The sequence below is a fragment of the Zalophus californianus genome, chromosome 7, assembly GCF_009762305.2.
Source record: "Zalophus californianus isolate mZalCal1 chromosome 7, mZalCal1.pri.v2, whole genome shotgun sequence".
In the NCBI taxonomy this organism is placed as follows: domain Eukaryota; kingdom Metazoa; phylum Chordata; class Mammalia; order Carnivora; family Otariidae; genus Zalophus; species Zalophus californianus.
In genome coordinates this window covers 19026367-19046159 of record NC_045601.1, presented here as the reverse complement: position 1 = coordinate 19046159, position 19793 = coordinate 19026367, and the positions used below count along the sequence as shown (strand labels likewise).

General features: G+C 34.8%; 1 protein-coding gene across 5 annotated transcripts in view; it reads left to right on the top strand.

Moving 5' to 3' along the window:
* STXBP5 (syntaxin binding protein 5) overlaps positions 1-19793 on the top strand; it is a 178905-nt gene that overhangs the window by 104098 nt on the left and 55014 nt on the right. For all 5 annotated transcript variants that reach the window (XM_027603983.2, XM_027603979.2, XM_027603982.2 and 2 more), the window contains exons 10-18: positions 1002-1156; positions 2308-2380; positions 5548-5695; positions 5905-5972; positions 6239-6279; positions 7169-7389; positions 8144-8322; positions 13979-14104; positions 15758-15909. In XM_027603983.2, coding sequence (XP_027459784.1) covers positions 1002-1156; positions 2308-2380; positions 5548-5695; positions 5905-5972; positions 6239-6279; positions 7169-7389; positions 8144-8322; positions 13979-14104; positions 15758-15909 — 1163 coding nt within the window. The remainder of the gene's footprint in view (positions 1-1001; positions 1157-2307; positions 2381-5547; positions 5696-5904; positions 5973-6238; positions 6280-7168; positions 7390-8143; positions 8323-13978; positions 14105-15757; positions 15910-19793) is intronic.

The following is a 19793-nucleotide window of genomic DNA, read 5'->3' as shown; positions in this document are numbered from 1 at the left end:
ATTCTACTTATACCAGATGTGAAGAGGAGGAAGGTGGATCTACTGACCTTAGAATAGGCATTCCGAAACTACCTAAAAAATCATAAATGAAGAGATGTAAGAAATCTTATATCAAACTTTTAAAATCATCTGTTTAATGTACCATAAACAACTTCCCCACCAACAAATAGTGAGACACATAGCAGATCAAAAGCTAATTCCTTAGAATGCAACAAACTCTTACCAAACAATTAGAAAAGGATTACTAATCTGATGAAAACATGGACAAAAAACATGAATAATCAAGACAAAGATAAATACAGGCCAAAATATATGAAAAGATATTTTTTCTTTTGCGTATTTAAGACATGCAGTTTTAAAAAGTGGGTCTAGATAAATTATTAAGTAATGACTAATAGGAAGACAGAATTGTGGAGGTAATCAGAAGTGGTAAGCTAGCAGCTGGTAGATGTATATGGGAGCTGTGGTTGGAGAGCGTACGAGCCAAAATTCCAGAAGCGCTACAGAAAATGATTTTGAGTGACTGTTTTCTCAAGGGTGATTTATAGCTAGTACATTCCTGATACATCAATGAGAAGTTAATTTGTTACAAACAGTGGATGCCTCAGGCCATTAACATTCTCTCTTAGACCTTCTGTTGAGAAGGCCTGGTTATTAGGATGGAAATAAAGGCAGTACATTCAGGAGACTTGACCAGTAGAAACCCAGAGAGAATTTTTTGACAATTGTATAAAGAGGATAAAGGAAAAAATTTTAAGCACCAAGGGGAGGTATGAGGGAGTCAAATGTGGTCAATGTTCATTCTTATTGTAGGTTAATTTTCATGAATTCACTTGGGTCTTGCCTATGCAATTTAAAAAAAATCCACATATGAGTATTCAATTAAATCATGCATTAAAATGTTAGAATTTATTATTTCACTAAATAAAAAATTTACAATACAGCAAGAAAATAGTCTCCACCATGCTATTTATAATCCTGCCTATGTATTTTATTTTCAGGGAACCTTTTATTATTTTATCAGGAGGTTTGTCCTATGATACTGTAGGAAGAAGACCCTGCTTAACAGTTATGCATGGGAAAAGTACTGCTGTGCTGGAAATGGACTATTCAATTGTTGATTTTCTAACGCTGTGTGAAACACCATACCCAAATGGTAATAAGCTTTGCATTTAAAACTCATTCTCTATAGATATCTGTTACTCAGAACAAAGACCTGTAGGTTTTCTAAGTAGTTTCCTTATCCTCGTATGCTATAATTCTTCTGGGGGAGAGATGCTGTCTTCCTAACTTTTGCAAGTTTTATCTCAGAAGTTAATTTTATTTAATAAGCTTTATCTGTTTAGTATGACATAGTAGTCTTTAGTGCCACTTAAGGATAAACAAAACTGTGGACATTAAGAAACATTTTAGAATTCTATAGAACATAGTATATTAGTCAAGGTACTCCAGAGAAACAGAACCAATAGGGTATAGAGAGAGCGAGAAAGAGAAAGAATGAATTTATTTTAAGGAATTGGTTCATTCAGTTGTGGAAGCTAGTAAGTCAAATTCATTGAGCAAGATGGCAAGCTGAAAATTCAGGGAAGAGTTGTTGTCTTGAGGCAGAATTCCTTTTTTAGAACCTGTCTTTGCTCTTTAGGCCTTCGGCTGTTTGAATGAAGCCCACCCACATTATATCTGATAATCCGCTTTACTCAGAGTCTACTGATTTAAATGTTAAGCACATCTAAAGAATACCTTCACAGCACCATCTGGATTGGTGTTTAGCTGAACAACTGGACACCAAAGCAAAGATGAGCTGACATAAAGTTAACCATCACAACTAGCATATATTCTTTCAAGAGGAATTTAAATCTGGATCTGTTTTACTTCATTTGAAGCTAATTGAAATGTAAAGCTGTAATGCGTTTTATAGTTAAAACAGGTGCATATAAAATATCTAAGGAAGAGATTATAGTAGCATAGTAGTACTTGAGTTCCTATGAGATCCAGTAGTAAGAATTGTTCTTATTGGTGTTCTAATTTAAATTTTGGGTTTGTTGCCCATGCCTTGCCTTGGATTTTGCAATACCAAAGAAGTTCTGTGAACTTCCTGTCTTACTCATCTTTACAAAACTGAAATAATTTTGTCTATTATATAGATTTATCTCATTTAAAACAAAATAGTCTTAAATTACATCAGAATGTTACATACTTGAGAGAATGGAACAAAATAAAATTAAAAACAAGCAAATGTTTATTATCTAATTTGCTGTCTTCTTGCATATTTAAAACTATTGTTCATGCATTGTTTTCCTATTCCAGATTTTCAGGAACCATATGCTGTGGTGGTTCTTCTGGAAAAGGATTTAGTACTTATAGACCTTGCACAAAATGGGTAAGAAATAAAATTTGATGAGAGATTATTTTAGCATGTAGTGAAAAAGACTCTTTTTAGTATAGGGTTGGCTATTTCTTTTGTTTGAAAATGCTACATTTATATCCATAATCTTGACCTCTTTTTACAGTTCCAGACACACATTTCTTAATTACATGCCAGACTTACCAGATCTAGTATGTTGCTCATATAGAAGTTCCATTGTTTAAGTCAAAATTTGTTGAATTTCTGAAATTTCATATGATTCAACCTAATACTTGGACACCCTGGGGGCACACAAAATAAGTCCAAAATTGATCCCATCACAGTTTACCTCCAGAGAAGCTCTGTGGTCTCCCCACCCCCATGCACTCTCTGTGGAACTGTCATGAATACCATTGACAGAGTAATTTTACATGCAGCACCAAGCTTGTCACTGTCCTCTTTTAAGAATCTCATACTCTGCTGATGGAGCCAACCGGCCACCCTGTTATTCTCCTCTTTAAACCACTGCAGTCTTTACTGTTGTTTGATTTGAGAGCACCTTCTCAGCCTGCTACTGTACACAGTAGTAACTTAGGATACCTTTCCAACCTGATTTCTCATTACCTTCCTGTAGGTGCCTTATTCCCTAGAAAAACTGAACTGTGATCATACTTCAGTGCCTTTTCTTATATGGCTCCCATATAGCTTTCAAAGTCAGCCCTCATTTCCGCTTCCCCCTCTCTCTTAACTACACACACACACACACACACACACACACACACACACACACACACACACACACACACACACACACACACTCCGCTTCCCCCTCTCTCTTAACTACACACACACACACACACACACACACACACACACACACACACACACACACCTATAAATTGCCACCATAGCTCCTTTGCAACTTTTTGTGGTATTTGCCATATTCTGCTTTTTCTAACATAGATGATAGCATGCTTACTTATAACTTCTTTGAAAGAAAGGACATTGCATTATTTATTTGTATCCCCTGAGAGATAATCATTAAATATTTAACTTCTTTGAATGAAAGGACATTGCATTATTTATTTGTATCCCCTGAGAGATAATCATTAAATATTTAATTGAGCTTACCCATTTAGTGTTATTGTTTCTCAGGGGCACTTTTACTACCCCTCCCCCCCCGAAATGCTTGACAATGTCTGTGTAAACATCTTTTATTCATGCTATTGGCATCTAGTGGTAGAGGACAGAGGTGCCACTAAACATCAACAGTGCACAGGAGAGTCCCTCATAATAAAGAGTTATCTGATCCAAAATGTGAATAGTACCAGGATTGGGAAACCCTGAAGTATAAGTGAGCAGTATTATTTACTTTATTTTAAGGCATTCCTAGATTTACATCAACTTAGTATGTGCTACCTATAATTATCAGTTGGGTATTTTTTTCCTTTTTAAAAATTATAAGACCATAGTGGATCAAAGGAATTTAAAAATATTATTTCTAAATGACAGTCCTATGGGCACTTGGGTGGCTCAGTTGGTTAAACATCTGCCTTAGGCTAAGGTCATGATCTTGGGGTCCTGGGATCAAGCCCTGCATCAGGCTCCCTGCTTAGTGGGGAATCTGTCTGCTTCTCCTTCTCTCTCAGATAGAGTCTAAAAAATAAATTGATAATAAAAAAATAAATGACAGTCCTAGAATAACTTATTCTTTTTTAAAAAAGATTTACTTATTTATTTTAGAAAGAGAGAAAATGTGAGAGTGGGGGATGTGCAGAAGGAGAGGGAGAGACAGCCCTAAGTCAACTCCATGCTGAGGGCAGAGCCCAATGCAGGGCTGTCTCCCAAGACCCTGAGCTCACGATGAGCCAAAACTAGGAGTCGGATGATTAATCGACTGCATCACCTAGGTGCCCCTAGAATAACTTATTCTTAATAAATTTTATTTTTTTCCCTTAGCTAAGTTTTCAAGTAGTATGTGAGACTTTTATGTGTGGTCTGTACCAAAATATATTTAAGTTAAAGAAAATACTGTGCAAATAACCTGTGACTAGGCATTTTAAATAAAAATAGCAAATGGATCAGGTGAATGTATAATAATAGTAGGATCATTGAGCTTAAGGATTATAAAGTATGTTTATAAAGAGAAAAAAGTTACCTGCCATTTTTTTAATTCATGTTTTTGTTTGAGTTTTTTTTCTGTTTTATGTGTGGTTGAAGAATGAGTAATGACAGTTTGGTTCATTTTGAAATCTAGAAAGGACTTTTCCAAAATTATTCTTCTCTAATTTTTAAATTATTGTCCGTCGTAGACTGATAAATACATCTAATTTTTGCAGATGAGCCACTCTGAACTTTTTAGAATTTTTAAGACATATTCTGGTTTTCCCGATATTTTTAAGTAACCATTCTTAAGGAATTCAAACCAGAAAAGAAATATCATTGTATATTTAGTTAGTATTTTACTTTAATTTTAAAATTTTTAAAAGCATTTTTTGCTTTATTTAATGAAATAATTTTATATATAAAAAACTCTTAAGGTAGAATTTTATTTAGATTATCACTGAAACAAGAGAACATCTCTAGATTAAATATTGTACTAGGCATCACACTGATGGAGAAAAAAGGAGAACTGAAAATTTGTATTAACTCTGCTGACATACAGATGAGGCATCTGTTGATTGAGAACCTTACACCTTAATGGTTAGGAGCACAGTTTAAATTCTGCTTATCCTTGCTAGCTGACATGTCTTTAGCACATTACTCCAAGTGTCTGTTCTTCAGTAAAATGTCCACATCATAAGTTTGGTGCAAGAAGTAAATAAGGGAAATGTATATATAAAGCACTCAGTCCAGCGTGTGCCACATGGTACATAGTTCTAACTGCAGCTTTTCTGTTTACTCTTCTACCTGAGCAACTTGCATTCTAAAAGATGCCATTTTTTTTTACATATTTGCATGAAGTAAATCTGTTAAATCTCTTTGGTAAAATGTATGTAATTTCTAAAAATACAGAGAAGAACATTGTATCCCTAAAGTTACAATATAAATTCAGGTAATATGTTATATGGACCTTCAGAAGATGTTACCTTTAAATTTAAAAAAATTAAAAAATTGTTTTCATTCCAAAGCTGTAAATATTTTTTTAAAGTTTTCATTGTTGTGTTAATTTTGTTAATATTTTTCTTTTCCTGTTGTTAAAGATATCCTATATTTGAAAATCCCTATCCTTTGAGTATACATGAATCCCCTGTTACATGTTGCGAATATTTTGCTGATTGTCCTGTGGACCTTATTCCTGCACTTTATTCTGTTGGAGCTAGACAGAAACGGCAAGGTTACAGCAAAAAGGTATTGAACATGAGTTTTAGTATCTAATGTTACATTTCAGTATTTTATATTTATCACCTTGGAGTATTTGATAACATTGAAACCTTTTTTAGAGAAAATATATAGGAAGTCCTTTTTGGAAGCAAAATATGTCATTTACTGTTGTCATAGAAATATATATGGAGATGTATGCTTTGGAAGTTGCTTGATACAATAATCTTTTTTTATAGGAATGGCCCATTAATGGAGGTAATTGGGGCTTGGGTGTTCAAAGTTACCCAGAAATAATTATTACAGGGTAAGTAAGATCCTGTTTTGCCACTAAATCACTAATAGTTAAATATAATTAAGACTACATGAACATTAACTAATTGGGCAAGTAGTGCTTTCCCTTATGCTATAATGTATTAAGAAATGTTATTATCTAGAACCTGCCAACTTATGCTGAATTTTACCTTTCTTCATTTGGTTGCTATCTTTTCAAATAACAGTATGCTTCAAAGAAAGAAAAAAGTGTGATTTTTTTTTTTTTCTTCACAATTTTAACTCATTTGCTTTTCATAGGCATGCTGATGGGTCAGTTAAGTTCTGGGATGCTTCTGCAAGTAAGTATTTTGAATATTATTTGTTACATGTTATACAATCATTTCTTCTATACAACCTGTTTTATAATAATTGTGTAACCGACATTTAATTCAAAATTTGGAGGCTATAAATTTAATACATGATTTATCAAGTACATGAGTTTGAGAATTTCTAATAGATGTAAGATATTTTTAAGGATATTAACTAGTAAATTAAGAATGATTCTCAATAGAAGTAATCAAATCCTTTGTTCAAAATTTCCTCAAACTTTCTCTTTAACTCAGAGATAAGAGAGGGAATATATTTCAAATCGACAGAAATTTGTAGAATAATTTTAATGCCTGATTCTAAGCTAACAGTAATTTGTGCTGTCTTTGTGGAATATGTATATGGTGGCTACACAATAGCAAAAAAGGAAAGGATGCTTTGAATTGTCATGGCTTGCAAAACATACATAGTAAGCAGTGAGAATCCAGTTAACTCAGGATATTTTGTGTTTCATCATGTAGAAGTGTGAGATAGTATTAGTACCTTTTATAGAGAAAATAAGTAGAAAATCTTTCGGAAAGCAAATATGTTCTTTATTATTTTCATTATATTTATCTTTTTTTTTACAAAATCTTTTCATCATTTTTTTAAGGTTAACCAAATTCATCATCATGATGCATTTTTTTTTAATGAATACAATTTTTTTCATGATGCATGTTTTCTATTTAATGAATACAATTTTTTTGGTCAATAGGTACAGTGATTGCTTTATCTAAAAGTGTAATAGAGAAATGCAGACCTGGAAATAAAAACATGGTTCAAATAAATATAGGATATTTTCCTTAGATAATACGTCTGATTACATATTATTTTATATTTGTTCTATTTGTACTAAAGTATCTAACGTATGTTTCTTTCTAGTAACTCTACAAGTATTATATAAACTAAAGACATCTAAAGTATTTGAAAAGTCAAGAAATAAAGATGACAGGCCAAACACAGACATTGTAGATGAAGATCCGTATGCCATTCAGATCATCTCCTGGTGTCCAGAAAGTAGAATGTTGTGCATTGCCGGAGTTTCAGCTCATGTTATTATTTATAGATTCAGCAAACAAGAAGTGATTACAGAAGTCATTCCGGTAATAGTGTCTTAATTATTTTCAGTGTCAGATGTCTGACACTTTAAAATTTTTGAATTATTTAGATTATTTGGAGTCAGTTTTATCTAGAATTTTTAAGAACACTTAAGTGTTTACATTGCCATCTATCTTTTGTGGAAAATAGCATACTTTTCCATATCTTTTTAGTGAGCATTTAAATTTAAATCCTTATATATACTATATATTTCATTTAAGGAGAGTTAATATGAATATAAGCATACTCTAATTTGGTATTAATAGGAATGCTGTAAATTCTAAAATCATTGTATTGTATGCGTGTGTTCTCGCACACATACACACAAATCATTTTTAAAAAGCTGAGTCAGAAACATCTTTTTTCTTTGCTAAATCTTTACCTTTAGAAATCTTGTTACATTTTTACCTCTAAAAATGTTGTTCCCGGGGTGCCTGGGTGGCTCAGTCAGTTAAGTGTCTGCCTTAGGCTCAGGTCATGATCCCAGGGTCTTGGGATGGAGCCCCGCATAGGGCTCCCTGCTCAGTGGGGAGCCTGCTTCTCCCTCTCCCTCTGCCCCTCCCCCTGCTTGTGACACACTTGCTGTCTCTCTCTCTCTCTCTCTGTTGAATAAATAAATAAAATTTTTTAAAAAAAGGAAAGTGTTTCTTTAAAAAAATAGTAATAAAAATGTTCCCATTGAAGTATATGGGTGTATGTATAAACTGTATAAAATGAATAATTATTAAAAGTAGGTGAACTGTCTTTCTTTTACAACAGATGCTTGAAGTTCGATTGTTATATGAGATAAATGATGTGGAATCCCCAGAGGGTGAACAGGCACCGCCTTTGCCAACACCAGTTGGGGGTGCCACTCCTCAGCCCATTCCTCCTCAGTCTCATCCTTCTACCAGTAGCAGTTCATCTGATGGGCTTCGTGATAATGTCCCTTGTTTAAAGTAAGTTATTAAATACAGATATTTTGGAAATTATTTTTTAATATAGATAAATTACAAGCTTTTTACAGTACTATTTTCCTGTGATAGAGAAAAATGACATAAGATCATTTCTTCCTCTGTTTTGCTGTGGTTATTAATCCAGCTCATTTTTCTGTGGCATCAAGAGGAATATGATTGAATTCGTGATTTTTATCTTTAGAGTGCTAAGATTTGATCTTTAAACGTACTGGTAGAATAGCATGAATCTTTTCTGTATATGTAGCTCAATCTTCCAAATCCATGGATATTTTCTAGTCTGGATTCAGATGTAGATCAAATGTATATGTAGACTGCTTTCTACCACTCTGAAAATTCTGGTTTTTTGGTCTCTAGAGATTCAGTCATTTTTTAATCATTTTCTCATCTTTCTGAATCTTCTCTAGCACAGCAGTATCATTATTTAAATGCCTTTATCGTAGCATTCCAGGTTTGAATACAGTTTGCTTTTATACCGGAATAAATTGGATACAGCTTTCTTTTCCTTTTTTTCTAATTTATATTATTGAGTTGTTAGATTTTTTTTAAAGGGTATGAGCCTTAAATATGGCAGAGAAATGAAACAGTGAGGAAAGAGCTAAGATCACTGAAAAATTTTATGAAGACTGTGATTAATTACATTTACAGAGAAGTCAGTTAGGGTAATGACTGAAAACGTGGTTATCGAAAATGTCAAAGAAATTCAGTACAAGAGTTGAGCAAAAGCCAGATTAGTAGGTTCAAGGTAGGGAGGCCTGGTGAGAGAAAATTTGCATTTGTTAAAAGAACCAGCCTTTGTCCTGGTTTTGTTTTAGATCTGCTAGAGTCACTTCTCTTGGTGAATAATTAAAGGATTGCTGCGGAGAATGCCTGTGTAACTAAAATTGCATTGCAGTCACCCCAAAGATACAGCAGATTTTTTTATATCATAATCATTTAAAAAATATAGACTTTATGTTTTTGAAGATTTTTATTTATTTATTAGAGTGTGAGGAGCACCAGTTGGGGAAGGGGAGAGGCAAAGGAACGAATAACAAAGATCAAAGAAGGGATCCTGAGCAGGGAGCCTGACACAGGGCTTGATTCCAGGACCCCAGGACCAGGACCTTAGCTGAAGGCCGCTGCTTAAACGACTGAACCACCCAGGCACCCCAAAAAGTATAGACTTTTTAGAAAATAAACCTTTATATGTTTATATAAATTTGAGGTTGTATGTTCTATATTAGTGTTTCTCAAACAGGGATGATTTTGCTCCTCCCTATTTATTTGGCAATATCTGGAGACATTATTAGTTGTCCCAACAGTAGGAATAGGGTGCTACTGGTATCTCGTGCATAGGGGCCAGGGATGATGCTCAAGTGCACAGAACAGTGCCCCACAACAAAGAACTTCCCAGGTCAGAATGCCACTGGTACCAACAATGAGAAACTCTGATCTGATCTAAAAGATGTAAGTATTGAGATTAAGCACCTGCATTCCTCAGAAAGGTCTCAAGGTTTTATTTGTCTCTCTCATGTACATACATACATACCCCTCTGTTTGCAACAGTTCTGGCACATGTTTAGCTAGACTGAAACTTGAAAATACAGAATTCTACCTTCTTCCCTTCTGTTACTTATTCAGTACTACTTTGCTTTAAACTTAAATTTGTAAAATTTCATTAATGCTCTTCTGATTTTTTCTTATTTTAATGTGTATTTTTCTCCAGCCTTTTGTTAAATTTACATCTTATAAGCCTATAAAGTACAGTTTGTCTTTGACATTTATTTTAGTGACATATCTTCGGTGGCAAAGTTTTGAGATTTTTTTTGTCTAAAATCGATATATTCACCCGTGACTTTTTAATCACAATTTGAGTTATACCTCATTTTTTTCCTTCTTAATAGTTTTCTGGTAAATACAGTTATTTATTAACTTCACATTGTTTTAGTCCACAGTTCCAAAAACCAATTTTTAAATGTCAGAAATAAAACCAAATTGATATTAAAATAATCAGTACTGAGGGTTTTTTTATACAGAATGCTTTCATATGTGATTATTCCTTTGAAGAAACATTTTAAAAGCAGCTATTTGATTTATTCCTTTTACCAGTAAAGTTTATGTTTTTAAGTATCTTAATTGGGCTTTTGCAGTTTATTTGTCCAAACATTTTGAAACTGCAGAGCCTCCAAACATATGTTTAAAAATGCATTTGTACAGAGGGGGGTGGGGGGATGGGTTAGCCTGGTGGTGGGTATTAAAGAGGGCACATTCTGCGTGGAGCACTGGGTGTTATGCACAAACAATGAATCATGGAACACTGCATCAAAAACTAATGATGTAATGTATGGTGATTAACATAACAAAAATTATTTAAAAAAATAATGCATTTGTACAAATTATGGAGTTTTTTGTTTTCATTAAATTATGGAGCTTTTTATAAAGGTTCAGCCCCTTGCTTTAAAAAGTAAAACCTTAATTTACATTTACTAAAAACATTAAAATAATTTGCATGTAAACATTGTACACATAAAACATACACCCACCCATCCCCCATTTTGCATTTTTAACCTATCCTGTCATTTCTTGATCCAGTTTCTAGTTTTTTACCAATTGGGGATTATGCATCAGGCTTGGCTGGTTTATTTTTGCTTAAGAACTTTTTTTTGTTTCTTCTTACTAAGTAAATTAAGAATTCCATGAGTTCTTTTTTTTTTTAATTTTATTTATTTATTTGATAGAGAAAACAAGAGAGCACAAGCAGGGGGAGTGGCAGAGGGAGAGGGAGAAGCAGGCTCCCCGCTGAGCAGGGAGCTAGATTCAGAACTGGATCCCAGAACCCTGAGATCACGATCTGAGCCTGAAGGCAGCCGCTTAACCAACTAAGCCACCCAGGCGCCCCCCATGAGTTCTGTGTGTCTTCATCACTGAAGTTTTAAATTTGTCCATATATGCACTTCTAATATTTTCCTTGAATGCTTGTCCCTGCTCTAATCTAATGTGCATGTTAAATATGCCAAAAGAAGGTGGACATTTCTTTGAACCTTACCTAATTCATCTAAGGAGAAAATAACACAGACTCTTCTTTTCAGAAGAACACTCAGTCTTCATTTCTGTCTCTTGAGATGGACAGCTGTCACTGATCGGTGGTATTTCCCAGAGAAAAACAGAACTTCTGCCCAGCCAACATACAGTTCTGAGTGTACTGCCTTACAGACTTTGCATGAAGTGACTGTAACTCAGTTCGTATTTGAAGTACCCTAATGTTTACCCTAAAATTTGGACAACACATTTGATCAGGTGTCATGGTCTTCCTCACTAGAAGTACCAACTAAATGACTCAAAAGCATCCATACTTCTGAGTTTGGTGTCAGGAGATTTAACATTGAGTAGTCTTCCTGCTCTCCTTCTTTCATGACACTATCACTCCAGAGCAGAGCCTTAAGAATTATTGAAGTAAGCGGGCTTTGCATAAGTTTTACAAGAGCGATTATTAGAGAAAGAGTCTGAGCAATCAAAAATGTTTTTACCTTAAAGTCAAAGTAAAATTTTTTTCATAGTAAAAGTAGTCACACACACAAATACACTACTCACTTTAATTTTAATTGATTTTTTAAAAATATTTTATTTATTTATTTGACAGAGACACAGGGAGAGAGGGAACCACAAGCAGGGGAGTGGGAGAGGGAGAAGCAGGTTCCCCGTGGAGCAGGGAGCCTGATATGGGGCTCGATCTCAGGACCCTGAGAACATGACCTGAGCCAAAGGCAGCCGCTTAACCGACTGAGCCACCCAGGTGCCCCTTAATTTTAACTGATTTAATTAATAAATTAAAAAAGGAAAATTTTATCTTCCAAATCCACTTAAAATTTCCTGATACAAGTATTACAGATGTTGTATCTAAGTGGCTGTATTCCAGGGTGCCGGGGTGGCTCAGTTGGTTAAGTGCCTGCCTTTGGCTCTGCCACTACCCCTGCTTGTGCTCTCTTGTTTTCTCTATCAATTTCACTGCTCAGTGGGGAGCCTGCTTCTCCCTCATCCTCTGCCTCTCCCCCCCCCCCGCCCCCTGCCCCCGCTTGTGTGCTCCCTTACGCCGGTGTACACACTCTCTTTCTCTCTGTCAAATAAATAAAAAAATTAATAAATCTTTTAAAAAAATAAGTGGCTGTATTCCTTAGAAAGTCTCACATTCTTATAAGCTCCTCCCTCACTCCCCCTAATATGTACATAACAAGTTTAACTAATAAAAAATTTGTATGAGTTTACTCAATAAAGTGAGTTTGGGAATACATTTATCTTTTTGCTGAGTAGTTCACTTGAAAACACATATTCCTGCAAAACGAGCTCTTCATCCTGACACAGTTTTCTTTTTCTTTCTGTCTTTATCTTTTTCTCTTTCTCTTTCTTTCTCTTTCTCTTCTTAACTTAGAATGACTGTCTAATTTTTCTCCCCGATCTTCCTCTAATGACCCTTCAGCTCGTTCATTCATTCAAATATTGAGTACCTCCTCTGTACTAGAGTGTTAAAAGTAACTGCAAGGTTTGTGCCTTCATGAAGTTTAGAAGCATTTTTGATTCTTACTTCATGTGTTTCAAATCTACCTTTTTCTTATTGTTTTACATAATTACAGGCACTTCTTACTTGTTCTATTCTACTTCATCTTGCAAACCTCCCCCAAATTAATCTTTCCAAAGTATTTCTTATAAACCTTCATTGGCTTTTAATTCCTTAAAATAATGAAAATATATTTTGTGTAAATTGACCATTGAGAGCTCTTTCATAGGCACTCATACTGTGATTAGGTAGTAATATTGCCACTCTTTTAGACAAGAAGACAACTGGAAAAAGAGCCAGGACTTAAAACTGTAGCTTTTCAAAAGCCCTCAGTTCTTTCTACCAACATCAGACCTTTGCAGCCAGGCCTTGAAGACCCTCTCAAGTCTGACCTTTGCCTATGTTGTTATATTGATTTCTCACTGTTATCACACTTGCCTCCACTGTGAGCAAACTTACACACTTGTTAATGCTTGATTATGGGTTTCCTACTTCTTGTTTGCATATGTTTGCAAAAGCAGTATATTTTGAGCATCTATTCAGCAATTATTGGGGATAGAGTCTATAATCAAAATTACTATCAATTCAAAGAGTACATTTTTTTAATAGTGCAAGTGTCATGCACCCAAAAATAAATCTCTCATTTTTTAACTCATTATGTTTTGGGCCACTTTTCATTTTCTTACACCATATATTTAAGTCTACTTTTCTAACTTGCATTTTTTTTTCTAACTTGATTTTTTTCTCTAACTTGATTTTTTTCTTCCTCTTCTTAATTCTTGGGCTTCTCATTCTCTTCATTCTCCTCTCCATTCCTCCCTCCCCTTCCTATCCATTCTCTTTTTCTCCCTCCCTACTTCCAACCCCCCAATTTATAATGGGAACTTATATGTGATTTCTTATTTTTGTTATTTATGTACATGTTTTGTCTCCAACTAGATTAAATGCCTGTAGAGAACAGGATTCAGGGTTTTTTGTATATTTAATACAATTTCATATATAAAGTTACTTTGTGCATAGAACTATTTATGCATGACCTTATAATTACATAAGTTAATAAGATACGTGAGGATGGGTTAAAAGGTAATGTGTTTTCCTTTATTGCAGAGTTAAAAATTCACCACTTAAGCAGTCTCCAGGTTATCAGACAGAACTAGTTATTCAGTTGGTATGGGTGAGTGGAGAACCACCACAACAAATAACCAGCTTGGCAGTCAATTCTTCATATGGATTGTAAGTATAATTTATGTGTTTCTCAGTCTGTTCATAGTATTCCACACATTTTTTTTAATGTTTAAAAATAGGATGATCTTTATTATAGCATCAGTTAAAAAGTTATATATCTTTAACTTCAGATCAGAATTAGTGTTTATCTGGAAGATAATTCTGTTCCGAATAATTTACTCTGGATACACTTATAGTGCTTCCCAATGAATTGAGATAAAGATTTAAAGTCAGTATGTCCTCTCCTGGATATACTCTCAGAAATGATTTCCTTATTAATGCTCAGTATAATGGAGGTCTCACAGCATCAACTCAGAAGACTTTATTCTAAGCTAATTCTGTAAATGTTGAACCAGAGCTATATGATTTCTTCTTTCTGCTTCCAAAATTCACTTGTATAAATTATAAAGGCATAGTAATAGTTTGATAAAGTATTTATACTACAGTTGTATCATCAATTCATACCTTTAAGTATTGAGTTATAATACATGCTTTTTTATTATAATTTGGTAGACTTACAAAGTATTTTTGTTTGTTTTAAAAATCAGCATTGTGGTATAAGAGAATCATACACTATTTAGTCCCAGGGCTATTTATCGGTTGTGGGTCACTGTCTTCTTCTTTTATGCTAGCCCTAGGGACTCATTCATCTTTCTTCTTCCTCCTGGAGCTATAACCACCCACTCTATCTCTTATAGTTGTATTCCCAGCTAAGACTGGCTATAGTCTGAGATCGTCATCTCTCAGTGTAAGAACACATGTAAGAACACAAACCTTCTCTCTTTTAATATTTCACTGCCCACAACCATAAGGAAAGAGGGAATAAGAAAGAACCAGTAGAAAATTTCAAAGGAAGTTGCAAATCAGTTGATCACAGGTTCATGGACTCACAGTTAACATTTTATTTAGCCCCTCCTTGTATGTTTTTAATTTTGAACTAGCTGCCAAGATTATTTAGTGTGAAATCCATATTTAGAGCTTTAACTGAAAAATTTGATTACCTGGCCCATTGTCTCCAGTCCTGCTTGGCGCAGTGGTCAGCATGAATGGAATTGAAACTTTTCCTCTTTAGAAGGGTTATCTAAAGTCCTTATCTGGCCTGTTTGTATTACTTACATAGTCCTTCTGTACATTACACTTTTCATCTTCTGGCTTAAGACATCTTAAAAGAGTCAAATTCCTTTATTCATAATTGCTTGGTTTGTAGTTCCTAAGGTATTTGGAGTACTCCAGAGGGAGACCTCCAAGATTTATGCTTTCTACTTTTTATTCTTGACTGTATAGATTACCATAATTTTCCCAGAGATACAATCCCCCACTTCCCTAGTGGAAGAGAATGTCTTTCCCTGAGCTGCTTGAAATGCCCTTAAGTCAGAAAAATAGACGTCACATTTCCTAGGATGGAGATTTATGTCTGTGATCAAGTTTCACTTCCTATGCCAACATTTTTTTTAATGATACCGATTTTTAATCATTAATGTCTGCAGAAGATCTGCGTAGTTCCATGAGAAGGCATACGTAACCTGTATTTCCATGTCTCTGATAGTCTTTAGTTGCAAAGAGGAATTTTCTGAAAACCCATCCTCCTTTTCAGCCTTATAGACTACATTTCCTTATAATTACTTATTTGTGCTAAAATATTTGCTCTTTTCCTATTCCCAGGGTAGTTTTTGGCAATTGTAATGGCATTGCAATGGTAGACTACCTCCAGAAAGCAGTACTCCTCAACCTGGGCACTATTGAATTATATGGCTCCAATGATCCTTATCGGAGAGAACCCCGGTCTCCTCGTAAATCTCGACAACCTTCAGGAGGTATAAAGAAAACAATCCTGAGTTTTAGAATTTCTATAAATACTGAGTTACTTCTGTGAATATAAATACTTCAGTTAGATAAATAGCTTGTCTGACTTAGTCTATATATGCAAACTGTCAAAACTAGTAAAAGATTTGAGCCTTCTTTGTTTTGTGTTGTTCTTAGATTTTTGCTTTTGTTTTTAATATCCTAGGATTTTAATTAACGTTGGGAAAGAACCACAGTGGCAAGTTTCTTCAGCTAAATTATAATGGGATGAAAATTTATCCCATTTTTATGGAATCAAAGTTAATTTCAAAGTTTTGCCCCTTTTATTGTTTGGTATTGTAAGACCAAAAGTTCGTTGTTCCAACTATGTTATTTAAAGGGATCATTTCCCATGTGAGAAAAAAATGTAAATGCAAAAGTGAATTTGAATTCTAAGAAAATACAGTGTTTTTAGATAGCCTTGATTCAATGCAAACGCAGATCCATTAAGAATTTTCTTTATATGGGGCGCCTGGGTGGCTCAGTCGTTAAGCGTCTGCCTTCGGCTCAGGTCATGATCCCAGGGTCCTGGGATCGAGCCCCGCATCAGGCTCCCTGCTCCGCGGGAAGCCTGCTTCTCCCTCTCCCACTCCCCCTGCTTGTATTCCCTCTCTCGCTGTGTCTCTCTCTGTCAAATAAATAAATAAAATCTTTAAAAAAAAAAAAAAGATTTTTCTTTATAGCATTCTTTTATGTTTGCTAGGTAATTAGTCTTAATTTTATATTATTTTTTAGTTTTTTTAAAAGATTTTATTTATTTGAGAGAGAACATGGCAGGGAGGGGCAGAGGGGGAGGGAGAAGCAGACTCCCCGCTGAGCAGGGAGCCCAGATACTGGGCTCCATCCCAGGACCCCAGGATCATGACCTGAGCTGAAGGCAGACACTTAACTGACTGAGCCACCCGGGCATCCAGTTAGTCTTAATTTTAAATGTTTTAATATGTCTAGTTGTGGTCTTTACCAGTACACCTCACCTTTTTTTTTAAACCTCATGGCATTGGATCTCTGGCACATAGGGGTATATTAGTGAGGCCTGCAGCAATTACTGGCCTGCAGGCTCCAGTCTCCTCAGGACCTGTTCAGCTGGACCAGGGATTGAGGGATTGAGGGGAACCCTATCTTGGGCAGACTCAGCCCATTTGCAGAACGCCAGTGTGCAGTGAAACACTGTGAAGCTCTGGTCTGTACTTGTAACTTAGTCTCTCCGATTTTAAGTTCTCTCTGAGATTCATTTCTCATTTGCTCTCATGGCATAATTAGCTCATATTACCTGTATCACAATTTATAAGAGAAGGAAGAAAAGGTGGTGGGATATAGACCTTACTATCACTTTGGCTTGATGCTTGAATTTTCTTTTCCATTTTTGTTTTCGTGTGTGCTCATTTTGTCACGTTTTATCTTCAGAAATTGTCCCAACCATACCATTCTAGTACCTTTGTCTCTTTTTTTTCCCCTTTGCTTTTCATTACTTCACTAAGGCATGCTGACTGTGACTTCTTGCATGTGCGGCCTTTCTAGCTTATATTCTGAATCTGTGAAAAAACTCCGTTCTTCTTTAAGTAAGTTATTCTATGTCAGTGAAGTCATGGGATGTTTGTTTGTTGTCTGTAAAATCATTTTATCTCATTTATTTATTTATTTATTTATTTATTAGAGAGATAGAGAGGGAACACAAGCAGGGGGAGTGGGAGAGGGAGAAGCAGGCTTCCCGTGGAGCAGGGAGCCTGATGCGGGGCTCGATCCCAGGACCCTGGGATCATGACCTGAGCCGAAGGCAGTAGCTTAACCAACTGAGCCACCCAGGCTCCCCTTTCTCATTTGTTTTTAAAAGAGCTTATTAAAACATATGTCTAAAATGGCACACTCATTCCTAAATTAATCATCCTGTGTATATGAAAACAGCTATTGAAATGTTTGTGTCCCAATCCAGTTTCTTTATAAAGCAAAGGAAACTAGTATTTAGTGTTAGAAAGTTAAAACATTGTCATGATAGAGGAGACAAGTACTTTTAGCAATTTTACCACAAACCTGTATAAAAACTTTATTGCTCTAAAAATTAATTTCTCTTTCTTTGATACCTCATAATAGTTTCATAAAATAGTTTCATGAAAATATAATTAAAGAAGGATTAGAACTCTAAGGATCTTTGAAACGATAGTTGAAAAACAGAATATAGACTAAATAACTTTGTTTCTCAACCCTCCATTAAGAGGAATGATTTCTCTTTCTGGAAATTATGAAAAATAATTAAGAGAAATGAAAATCTAAGCTATATTATGTATGTAAGACAGACCTTGGTAATAAAAAGTGATAAAGTAATAAAAGCATATCAAGAGAATTTGTAAACAGTACCCAAGTTGATAAAGGTCAAATCAGTAAATTTGATGTACAAATCAGTCAAAATTCTAGAATGATTTGTGTGCATATTGCAGTGCCTTGTATGCATGTTGAAAATAGAGCTATCAATTGAAGTCAGCAGGAATCCACTGAAAGTAAATTGTACCAAAATTGGTGTTACTTTTTTAATCTCATAACTACATTGATGACTCAGAGCAGCCTGTTGACATAATGTTTCCTGAAGTTAATCAGATACTTAATAAAGAATTCCATGTATATCTTTTATGAACTAGGCAGTTGGAAGTGACCTAGTCATTTTGACAATTGCAATATTGATTAAACCAGGAGTCAGCAAACTACTGTCCCTGAGCCAAAACTGGCCCACTGCCGGGTTTTGCCAGTACAGTTTAATTAGAACAGCATCATGTTATTTGCTTAGCTGGCCTCAAAACCGATCAGGTGTGCCAACCCCTGGATTAAACCATGGTATCCAGTGGGTCAATTTGTAGCCTAATGTGAACTTTGGTGTAATGTACCTCAGTAGGTATATTATGTTGAATGACATATGATTATGCTTTGTTGAACATTTTAAATAGTAAATCAAGCTTCTTACTTAAACATGTGAAAAAGAAGGTATGCTTTTTATCCATAAAGCGTAACTACTACATTTGATGGCAAAGACCCAAAAAGATATTTGTAGCTAGAAATCACAAACCATATACCATAGCGACATAGTATAAACCACAGGATGATACACATCAATCACTCATGTAGGGTTCGACTTGACTTTTACCCTGAGCCAGATGGAAGGCTTAAAATGTCAAAATTGATTATTTTTATTCAGTACTAGGCACACGGTAGTACTTGAATATACTATCACTAGTATTTATTATTGAGGTATAAGTGGCATATATAATCATTATATTAGTTTCAAATACTGATTTGATATTTGTATGCATTGCAAAATGATCACCACAGTAGGTCTAACATCCTCATCTTACGTAGTTACAAAAATTTTTTTTCCTTGTAATGAGAACTTTTAAGATCTACTCTTAGCAGCTTTCACCTATCTGATACACCATCTTAACTATAGTTACACTGTACATCACAGCCCTTATTTATTCTGTAACTGGAAGTTTGTACCCTTGACCCTTTTTACCTGTTTTTCCCACCCTTCACACCCTGCTATGGCAATCACCAATTTGATCTCTGTATCTGTGAGCTTGGTTTTTTTTTGTTTTGGGTTTTTTTTTGGGGGGGGGCAGGTTTAGATTCCATTATATCATATAAGTGAGATCATACAGTAATTGTCTTTCTCTGTCTGACTTATTCTATTTAACATAATGTCCATTCGCATTGTCACAAATGGCAAAATTGAAATCTTTTATGGCTGAATATATTCCATCGTGTGTTTGAATGTGTATATGTATGTATATATGTTTGTGTGTGTGTGTGTGTATATATACACATATATGTGTGTGTGTGTGTGTGTGTGTGTGTGTGTGTATATATATACACA